Source organism: Egretta garzetta, unplaced genomic scaffold, assembly GCF_000687185.1.
Source record: "Egretta garzetta isolate BGI_Z169 unplaced genomic scaffold, ASM68718v1 scaffold786, whole genome shotgun sequence".
In the NCBI taxonomy this organism is placed as follows: Eukaryota; Metazoa; Chordata; class Aves; order Pelecaniformes; family Ardeidae; genus Egretta; species Egretta garzetta.
In genome coordinates, this window is record NW_009259991.1 from 359,787 (window position 1) to 371,099 (window position 11,313).

The 11,313-nt window shown below is 41.8% G+C and overlaps 1 protein-coding gene across 1 annotated transcript in view; it reads left to right on the top strand.

The window, feature by feature from the left end:
* SMARCD3 (SWI/SNF related, matrix associated, actin dependent regulator of chromatin, subfamily d, member 3) overlaps positions 1-11,313 on the top strand; it is a 68,141-nt gene that overhangs the window by 38,964 nt on the left and 17,864 nt on the right. Inside the window, exons 5-7 of the mRNA XM_009640572.2 lie at positions 8,134-8,256; positions 10,062-10,157; positions 10,691-10,792. Of these exons, the coding sequence (XP_009638867.1) occupies positions 8,134-8,256; positions 10,062-10,157; positions 10,691-10,792 (321 nt within the window). The remainder of the gene's footprint in view (positions 1-8,133; positions 8,257-10,061; positions 10,158-10,690; positions 10,793-11,313) is intronic.

Consider the following 11,313-nt stretch of genomic DNA (forward strand, 5'->3'; position numbering starts at 1 on the left):
AACTTCTTGACTGATATCATCTACAATTTTGAAAAAGCATATTTCATTCTGGATGAGTTTCTTTTAAGAGGGGAAGTTCAGGAGACTTCCAAGAAAAATGTTCTCAAAGCCATTGAACAGGCAGATCTTTTACAGGAGGAAGCAGAGACCCCACATAGTGTACTTGAAGAAATTGGATTGACATAGATCTTCACTTCAACTGATAACGTCTCAGTGTTTCATACTGTAAATGTTCACTGCCTTCATTGTAATGTTTAGCTAGTGGTGTAAGATGCTGTTTGTCAGTATTACCGTTTTGCTAAGCTGCTTCATTCAGGCAAGATGCTCCTTTGAAAAGGGAACAAGAAACTAAAAGTCCAAAAAACACAAATGAAAGGGAATTAGATGTAATTAGACTCCATGTCTCCCTTCACTGCATTTAAAAATTACGTTTGACTTCAGTAAGTGTACTGTTTTTCATAAGCAAATCAAGAACTTCTGTCTTCGTTCTTAGTAAAGAAGGGGAAGCTGTTGTAGGAACAAGTCCAGAAAATGGTAGCACTTCAGAAACTCAAAATGTGTGTGTTTGACATCCACTGGTTCTGAAAAAAATAATCGCTTTGGAAAAGGAAAAGAGGTTAACCCTATACAACTGGCAATTTCCACTTCTCGCAGAAGAAAATGTCCGTTGCTAGCAGATGATGTAGCATTCAAAAAATTAAAGTCAGAGAACGATGAAAATAGATTGCCACAGAAAGGAAAAAGAAATAAAACTAAAGAAGAACTTGGCAAAGAAGATAACGTAAGGGAGGCTATTTGGACTGCTGGAGGGACGGACAGGAAGACAAGATCAAGTGCAAGAACAAGAAAATAGTCTTAACCAATTCAGTAATTGAAATTGCAGGCTTTTTAATGTGAATTGATTTGCACTCAGATTTTTAAGTTCAGATTTTGTAAGGAAAGCAATCACAGAATTATGATATTATCAAAATGTATTCTTTAACTGTTTACAGTTACTGCGTAGAGATCTGTTTTAATAGATTTTGTCTATATATAGTGGTTCCTAAACCATGGGGCGCTTGTGTAAAACAGCAAACATAAAACCTAATCTTGTTCATATTTATCCCCCTTTTTCTGTTGATCAGTACAGCAGTCTGGAAGCCATATTACTTTACTGCCAGTTAAAATTATGAGCTATTTTCTGCTTTTTTGTTTTTAGTAAAGAAGGGGGAGTTGTTGTGGGGATAAGTATAGGATCTGCAGGTGTGGCGGTGGTGTGGGAACAAGTACAGGATCTGCAGGTGTGGAGACTTTGTTTTGGGACTGGTAAGAAAGGAGAGTGATCCCGATGCCGTTTGTGCTTGCGCAAGGACTTGGGGTCTGTGCCTTCACTGCCACATGCCTTCACTGCCACATGCCTTCACTGCCACATGCCTTCACTGCCACATGCCTTCACTGCCACAATAAAGTCTCTTCTGGCTTAAAAACCTGCAGGTTTTAAATCTGTGTTCTGTGACAATAAGTTCTATGTGTTAACGATGGTTCATTATGCTTTGTATAGCATACGTGACATACTTCCATTGATCAGGTTTGAATTTATGGTCTTGTGGCATAATTTATTGTTCTGCTTTTTGCATTGTGAGATACGGAAAACACAAACATCTAATATCCTCCTTTAGATCAGTCCCTATTTTACATATACCTTTCAGGTTCCTTAATGTTCTCTTTTCTTAGGTAAAAAATTCAGTCCTCCCAATCACTGCAGGGAGAGAATTTTTCCGTGCACCTAGCTATTCTTGTCGCCTGTCAGTATGCACCTCCTGATTCTCTTCCTGTGAGAGTATAGCATACAGCTGCCAAATAAGCTGCTATAACTGGGTTCTATAGACTATTGTGCATACTGTTCTCCGTTTTATTACTCTATAACATTTGTTCAGCTTTTTTGGAGTTGGGTTTTTTTTCTTGGAATTTTTTATAGAAGTGTCTACAGGTGTTTTTCATGTGTTGGTGCGATTTTTGAACTCAGTAAATATTGGGTAGTTCCTTTTAATACTCATGATACTTGCATGTTCCTTTAAGTCACTGATTTTCCTGCTTTGGATTGGCCATTTTTAAATTCTTGTCTGTCTTGTGTTGCCATGAGTTAGCTAACTAATTTTGTTTCTTCTACAAATTTTGACATTGCTGTTTGCCGCTACTCTGGGTGAGCGATACCTCTATATTCCAGTTCTGACACAGATACTGTCTAATTTTCATTTGATTATTTTATAATGGTCAGACTTGAACGCTTGTTATTAGTGGTCGTTGTTCTTGTGTCTCCTGATTTCTAGTCTCCATGCTACTTTATCTTCCGCTGCTTTTTTGCTTCCTAAAAAGTTTTTGTGGGACCATGAAACAGTTACTCTATATGCAAAGGATTTTAATCTTTCCTATGCTTCATGCATTAAGTTTTTATGCTTTGTTGAGGTACGTAGTGATCCATCCTTAGGATGTGCACAGAGAGCTCTTAACACAATAATGTTCATAGGATAGGCAGCCAGATTTCCTTGACTCAGTCAGCAACAGATTGTCTGCTGATAACCTGGTTAATTCCTTTGAAATCCTAAGCACAACTTCCCTGGATGCCTCCTGGAGGCGTTCTGTCCTGCCCGAGAGTTCACTGAAGGGAACTTCAACTTCAGCAGTTGATGGAGATTTGTCTTGGGTATATCACACGTGGCCTGGTATCTTCAGATGTTTAGTTTCTGATTTGACTTTTGGGGGATTTAATGCTAATGTAAACTGAAAAAAAAAAATGTGGCATGATAAACCAGAGGTAGTTTTCTGAAGGATTTGATGGATTTCCAGTGTTTCGCCCATTTACTTCAACCTAAAGCTGTATTGATTTGTGTGAAGATGACATTGAAGAACTTAGAGGAAAGGCTGTAGTTCTGCTAGTTCTGCTGCTCCAGCATTCCTGCCAGCCTCCTGTTTAGATCTTTCATTCCACGTGAGCTCTGCAGCCATGTATGCCGCTGTCGTAGTTGAGACCTTTGCAGTAGATCATCGCTGGCATGGCCAGTCTTCTGTCACATATGCTTCTTTTTTCCTTTTCTTTTTCTCAAGGAGAAATTGTAAGTGAAATACAGTGCTTTTTAGGGAAGGCTTTTCTTTTTAATATGACTGCTATTTCAAGTTCATTTTGCTGAAGACAAGTCAAAGCAGCATGTTAAAGATGTGTATCTTACACTTGGAGAATAAGCAGATTAAGCATTTATTGATTTTTGGACAAGAGGTTATTTGATTCACAACGTTGATCAAGTCTCCGTGACGAGCTCCCTGCTGAGGTTTGTAAAGTTTCAGTGTGTCTGAAGAGATGAGATGTGATGCTTTCTTCTTGCTTTAGAGCTGTAAGTTTTCTCTTCAGTTTTTGCTCCAAGCTACTGAGAATTCTACCAGTAAAAACAAGGCCAAGGGTTTTGGTTCCTTGCTTTTCTCTTCTCTGAGAAGCCACCATACAGAGAGGAGAACAGATTTTAGATCTGTGCTATAACGTGCATTGCTAAGAAATTTGCAGAATTTGTTTCCTGCCAAAGTATTTTGCACTCCTGCAAAGTAACCAAGTTGCACATAACTGCTGTTGTATTATTTCCTGCCTGGATGAGATGGAGTTGCTCAGCTGGAGATGGAAGAATACCTCACTCTCGGAGCCTTCTGGGTATGACCTCAACATTACTGTGGAACGCAGGAGTACTGCTAAGTGAGCTGAGTGCAGTGATTTTGGGTGTGTGTCTTCAGCCAAGGAGACTGCGTGGTCTGTATAGTGGCTGTAAAATCCCAGCCAGCGCCATTTTGGTGTTGCTCTTCCTTGAGCTCAGTTTTGACTATCTATATCATCTCTAAGCTGACATCTTCCAAGACTGGACACCCTTATGATAGCAGTATAGCTGTGAGTGCTGAAGTTGTTACTGGGTAGATCTCTTCAGGAGGGATTACTCTTGGATCTCTGCCAGAATCTTGCTTCACCCAGTGGGACAGTAGTGTCTCACAGCTGACAGGAGAAAAGTCGTGGTAGAAGAGAAGGAGTCCGAAGAAGGTGTTCACTTGTAGAGCTATGGTTCTGATGTTTTGCTAGAGATTTCTAAATATATTTCCTTTAAATGCCACTGCTCCAAGTATGTATTACCATTGTTGGTGATAAGCGTGGGTAGGGCAAGTTCATGTGCCACTGTCTAGTTCCTGGAAGGTAAGATGGTCAGCCTCCCAGAACGTCTTGAGCAGAGCTGTTCCCAAGCAGTTTTTCTGAGGAGCCAGTGGTACTGGACATGTGTAAGGCAGAGGTGGTAGTGGGGATTCTGGGAAGGGCAGAAAGAAGGGAAAAAATGGAGCAGCAACTCATAAGGGAACAAACAGGAGGTGGGCTTGCTGGCAGCAGCTTCAGAAAGGTGGTTGTGGAGGCTTGAATGTTTCTGGGTTGGTGCAGTGCTGTACAAAGGAGGGCGTGTTTGGCTGTTCAAGCAGTGTTTGTGGCCTAAGGCCTTTTTCACAGCTTTTTTAGTCTGCTTTCCAGAACATCATTGGCAGATCTGGCTGCACTCTGCAGGTTGGGTCTAGAGTTACTGGTTATGGCAATCATAATGGCTGACATCTGGTTGCAGGTTAGGCCAGCGTTTGTCATGTCTGAGGGTGCCCTTGGCCTGGTAGAGCCCTCAGAGAGGGGGAGCTGGTGCCAGCTGCAGCTCAGGGCAGGGCAGTCAGCGAGGCAAAAAGGGTAAGGGACTGCCTTCTTGAGTAAGAAGGCAGAAGAAAAAGCAGAAATTTGGAGAGAAGGCAATATCACAAACTTGGTTGGATTTTAAGGAATGGAAAGAGAGGATTCTCCCCAGGAATGACCTGGTGGGGTGTAACCCGGCAGGCAACTGAACACCACCCAGCCACTTGCTCACTCCCCACCTCACTTGGTGGGATGGGGGAGATAATTGGGAAAAAGTGAAACCCATGGGTTGAGATAAAGACAGTTTAATAAAACAGTAGAAGATAATAACAACAATAATAATAGTAATAGACTATACAAAATGAGTTATGCAAAATGCAGTTGCTCACCACCCACTGACCAATGCCCAGCCCGTCCCGAGCAGCGATCACTTGTTCCCCCTGGTCAGCTTCCCCCAAGCGTGCTGTCATGTGGTCTGGAATAGCCCTTTGGCCAGTTGGGGTCGGCTGTCTTGGCTGTGCCCTCTCCCAGATTCTCGTGCCCCTGGCAGAGTATGGGAAGCTGAAAAAATCCTTGACTAGCGTAAGCACCGCTTAGCAACAGCTAAAACATCAGTGAGTTATCAACATTCTTCTCATACTAAATCCAAACCACAGCACTATACCAGCTGCTAGGAAGAAAATTAACACTGTCCCAGCCAAAACCAGGATGTGACCCTACAGAGTTTTCTGCAACCCAGAAAATCAGAGTTGCTGGAATAAGAGCAATTCTGAAGAAGTGAAACATTTTCAAGGACACGTGAACAGAGAAAATTCGGTTTAAAAAACCTTTTTTTTTAAAATTTTTTTCCATTTTACCTGGAAAATGTGAGTTTTCCTTCTTTATTGTCCTTTATTTTGCTTTGTGCTCTAACAAAGATTTTTATTAGATTTAAAGGCCATTTGGTGTTGGGGGTCCTCTTGCAGCTCTGTGGTTGCCCTCTTTGACTGATTTCCTCGATGTTTGTTATGTGTCAGAAGCAAAGATCTCTCTGTGTTTGCATTTGGGAGATAATCATGGTCTCAATAGTGTTGCAAATTTGCAGTACCTTTTGGGCCAAAATCTGAAGACAACCCGCAGGGTGCAGGTTGCACATTTTGCTTGTTGGGTAGAATGTCTTTGCTTAGCAGAGACCAGAGGCTCAGCATTCCACGATATTCACAGGTTGTCTGCAGTAGTGTCTGTAACATGCTGGAGTCAAAGGCTAAAATCAAGAAACATGGAAAGTAGGATAAAAGATAACTTTAGAGGTAGCCATTACTTGGGGTTTTTATTCATAGTTATTCTGAGTTCTTTTCTAATGACAATGTGGAAGAAGTAGGCTGATTTTATAGGGGTTACAGTGAAGAAAGGATTAAATTTGAGAATGAGAATTCATTGTGTAGAAGAAAACACTGCGAATTGAAGAGAGAGATGTGGGAGAAACAAACAAATAATATGCAGGCTGTGGCTTTGGCAGAGCAGGGAGAATATAGGGAGCCTGGCAGGAGACCCGTTCTGCAACATAGGCTGCATCTGGCTCGTGCGTGACTTGAAAGGAAAAGGATAAGGGAGTATCAAGGAGAGGTATTTTGTATTTCACAGCGGAATTAGATGTTGTTACTGACTTGGTTTTAGGTGGACTGTACAAGGAGGCCAGAGCCTGAAAGCTAAGAAAGGAAGCCATCTACAACATTCATGTTTGAATGAGGATGTTATTGCAGAGGATGATCTTGGTGGTGAAATGTCAGCCTTTGGAGGAAACAGGCATGGTTCTTATTTGGATGTGGGGAGGTATGGGGGAGAAGGAGTTTCCAGGGTAAAGGGGAGAATGGAGATAGTGTCTTTGGAAATCAAAAGAAGAGGAAATGGAATCGGTGATCTAAACCTGAAATATCAGAAGAGTATCCAGGAGAAACTGTTAAGAAAACAGCTGCTTATGTATACAGATAGAGTTTTGCAAATAATCCAGGTGGGGATAACATTTAGGAACAGTGCATAAAGTGTGCCAGTGAATTTGAAGAGTTGTGAATTTGGAAATGTGAAGTCCTTCACAAGTCCTCCACACCAACTAAAGATTCTGGGGCATTAAAAACCCCCACACTTTATATAACGAAAGAGCACTTCAGCAACAGAAATCCTGTAGGAAAGGATGGAGAACAAAATACGGATTTCTAGAAGTATTTTTCTCTCTTTCTGACTGTTCTATCCGTGTCCACCTGTCATTTTCTGGACTCTTGGCACTGTTGAAAATCCTGTTCCCTCTCAGCATGTACTATTGATGCTCCATTTCCATCAAACCTTTCTGTCACAGTCTTCTCTAGATTTGGAAAAATGTACTCATTTTCTTGTTCCTCCTCAGCCATACATCTGTCTCCCACATTCCTCTGAGCGATATTAGATTTTTAGTTTCCTGACCCGATGTACATAACTTCCTTCTGTCCTTTGTGTGTGTGTGAGAGCTTTATGAGACTACTCCTTTCTTATGTTGTATGAAGGTTGTTTTGACTGCATTAACTTGACAACTGTAGCCTTTTTGTCATTGTATTATAAAGAGATATTTGGAGTCACAAAGACATTTTTGGCAATATTTGTTCTGGAATCCATGCATCAGAGTTAATGGCCACATTTTCCACATGGTGCACGGGAGAGAAGGGCACTGAGAAATAACATAGCCATAAGCCAGTAGATAGCCTGTAAAAATGCCTACAGGTGGGCATGATTGTACCTCTCACAGACCTGAGCTCCTGAGTTAGGGATGAAGCACAGTGCCTTCCTCCACTCAGGGCTCACAGCAAGTCAGAGCTGCAACGTGTTTGATTAGGGTGAAAGGCAGTTAAAGAGGAAGGTTAGGTAGCGGGGGAGGGGGGTGGGGGGGCGGTGTATTCGAGTGTGTGTCTGTAGGAAGACTTATTACCAGGCTCTGCATGATGGTAAAACGAAGATGGACAGAGATGTGCCCAGCATGTAGTTTGCAGCAGTAGCTGCATTTATTACTGCCATTTACAAATCTGAACTGGTGCAACTATGAAAGGCATTTGGGTAGCAAGAGGTTTGCAGCTGAGTCTTAGCAATCTAGCCAGGATCTAGACAGGAAGGGCATCACATCATGCTTTTCTTACAATGATTTCCCAAGTACCTAATCCAGAAGTACAGGTGGTAGAGCCTCATGGGCTTTGCCCTGCAACCTCCTGTCTTTCTCCACTTACAGTGGATTTTAGCATGTTTGTACAGCCAATAGTTTTTGAAAGGAAGTTTCAGATGCAGCTCTCCAGTGTATTTTCTTATATGTAACCAAGTCTTAAATTCTAGTATAACCTGGTGCAACTGTACTAAAAACGCAGATTCTGTACTAAATGTGTAACTGTCACCTTTCCTGTGGCTTCCTCGTGTATTGGACTTAAACTGGATGTGTACTTTTCTTTTCTCTATTTGCATAACAGCAAAAACGGAAACTGAGACTTTACATCTCCAACACATTTAATCCTGCAAAATCTGACGCTGATGACTCTGATGGCAGCATTGCTTCATGGGAGCTGCGAGTGGAGGGGAAGCTCCTGGATGATGTATGACTTGCGCGTGCTTCGCTGGGGCTGGCAGAGATCTAGAGATAGTCCTGTGGGGTGGTGGACATTACTGGGGACATCAATTCAGACAAGGCATCTCTGAATGGTAGTGTTGACTTATTGTTGCTGGGAAGGCACCATGTCCAGCTGGAGTGAGGGATAAGGCCATAATAGGAATGTTGGGGAGGGGCAGGGACAGCAGCAGGCAATGGAGCAGAGTTAAGGACAGGACAGGTAGGAGGAGGTGGAGAGAGGGCTGAGGCAATTCCCTTAAAAGATACAGCAGGGTTCAGGTCACAAGAGGTGTGATAAGTCAGGCCTACAGCAGGCATTGCGTCTTGCGAAGAGTAGGATAACAAGGAGAAGCAGGTAGTTCATATTCCTGGGAGGACAAGAGGTATGGATGGTCAGAGCAAGGATGGAAGAAAAGTTTATCATTCTGAAGTCCTCAGAAACCTCAGTGGTGGATTTAGCTTTCCTCAGGGAAGGCTGGACTTCCCTAAAAAAGGCATCAACTATTTGAATAGACTTCACAAGCTAAGTATTTGATAGGATAAACAGATGGAGAACATACATGTATGGAGAGGGGAAGCTTTCAAGGCATATCTGTCTGTCTGGAGATAACTGTACGTGAATCAGAATCATGATCTTGCTGGGGCATGAAGGGGTGACAAAGTGCAACATCTGGAAATTGAAGTTAGACAAATTCAGTCTAGAAATTAGAGCATATATTTTAACAAAGAAAGATTATTGGAACAAAATAGCTTCTCGGTTACTGGCAAGTTTTAAATCGAAGGAGGATGTATTTCCGTAAGATTTTCTGTGTTAAATAAGAAGAAATGAATTGAAATCCTGTGGACTGTATTATATGGAAAGTCAGATTACGTGATTATAGACCTCACAGTTTTTAATTTAGACAGTATAAGCTGTGTAATAAGCAGCAAATACTGATAATGAAATGGAAAGGCAAAAATGTAAAAGGAAATACTTAGTGTATGATTAATCTGTAAAATATACTGTCATCTGATAAATCAGACCAAGAAATTAGCATTCATCAAAAAACCCAAGCTGATAAAATAAAAGGTATACAGTGGCCTTAGAATCATAGAATGGTTTGGGTTGGAAAGGACCTTCAAAGATCATATAGTCAACGCCCCCACTGTGAGCATGGGCATCTTTCACTAGATCAGGTTGCTCAAAGCCCCATCCAACCTGCCCTTGAACAATTCCAGGGGTGGGGCATCCACAGCTTCTGTGAACAACCTGCTCCAGTGCCTCACCACCCTTATCGTACAACATTTCTTCCTTGTGTCCAATCTAAACCTATCCTCTTTCAGTTTAAAACCCTTGCCCCTTGTCCTGTCACTACAGGTTTTGGTCAAAAGTCTCTCTCCATCTTTATCAGCTCTCCTTAAGTATGGGAAGGCCGCAATCGGGTCTCCCCGGAGCCTTCTCTTCTCCAGGCTGAACAACCCCAACTCTTGGCCTGTTCTCAAAGGAGGGGTTTTCCTTGGATCAGTTTCGTGGCCTCCTCTGGACCCGCTGTCACAGGTGCCATGTCCACATCATGAGCTAGTCCTTTCCAATAATAGTAAGAGAGTCATGGAAATCTTCCCTTAAGGGTGCGCTGTTCCACCACTGTTGAGATTTTTTCATCTTACCCTGCATTTGTCAAAAGGGAAACTCAAGGACATTGATCACACTTGTGGTTTATACAGGAATTAATGTTCAAGAGAAAGAGAAAGCCTGAGAAGGAAGCATAGAACATAAGCTAATATATGTTTCGGTTTCTTCTGATTGTACAGCTCAGCAAACAGAAACGGAAGTTTTCATCTTTTTTTAAGAGTTTGGTTATTGAACTGGACAAAGATCTTTATGGACCTGACAACCATCTTGTAGAGGTAAGAAGATAGTGCACCCATTGCATATAAGCCTGATAGTAGCACAGATAAACCGCTGTGTGCCCGTTATCTACTTTGTTTAAGTTACCTTGCATTCATTATCTCATTTAAGGTATTTTCAAAGGTTTCAAAATTCCATTCTTTTTAAGAATGTTTACTAAAAGAATCTGTATAGTCTAAAAACATAAATGTAGTACTGATGTAGTGTGCATCTTAGAACAGAATTTTTGAAATGATGAAAAAGTTGTGCATGTTTTTCCTAACAGGTAAAGCATGCTAACAGCAGAGCAGATTGTGCACTAAAGCTGAATTGCAAGGTCAAAGCAAGAAATTATTTGGGGGGTTTTGTTGTGGTGGTGTGTGGGGCTTTTTTTTGGTTTTTTTGTTTGTTTGTTTGTTTTTTTTGAAATTGCAAGATCTTCAGAAGGCTTGCACTTGTCTTACTCTTGCATGGGGTACTGTGCAAGATGCACCTCGATGGACATCGGTGGAAAGAAAAGACTGACAATCTTACTTGTTTTTTCCTTTGGCAGTGGCACAGAACTCCCACAACCCAGGAGACGGATGGCTTCCAGGTGAAAAGACCCGGTGATGTTAGTGTGCGGTGCACGTTACTCCTCATGTTGGACTACCAGGTCAGTGCACTGCTTTTGGCATGGAAAATGCAGCCTTGGGACATAGTGCAGCAAAGCAAATTCATCCTGTCACATACATCAAAAAACAATATGCTTGGACTCAGAATGTCACATAGTTCATTGAGGTGAGAATGATACCAAACTGACAGATTATTTAAAATGTAAAGGGGACACATCAAATAAGTTTCTATTATAGTCTTGCGAAATATTGTTCTTGGCACTACGATAATTAGTATTTTTATTGCCTACCTGCAGAAAGAATATGTATTTCCACCTCAGGCTTCTTAGAGAACCGTCAGATAGGTTGCACGTGAGTTATGTGTGTAGTCCTGTACAGAAATTCAAAGGAGTGGCTTTTGCTATGGTACCTGAACTAGGTGTGTAGCTATGGCAGCCTTTTTCTGAGAGCAGGCTACACGGCTTTCCTGGTTTGTTAAGTTTTTATCACATTGTCACCCTAATCCGGCATAAGACAACATGGCCCTGCAAGGGTTAGACTTGCCATTATTCTTAGGCCTCGT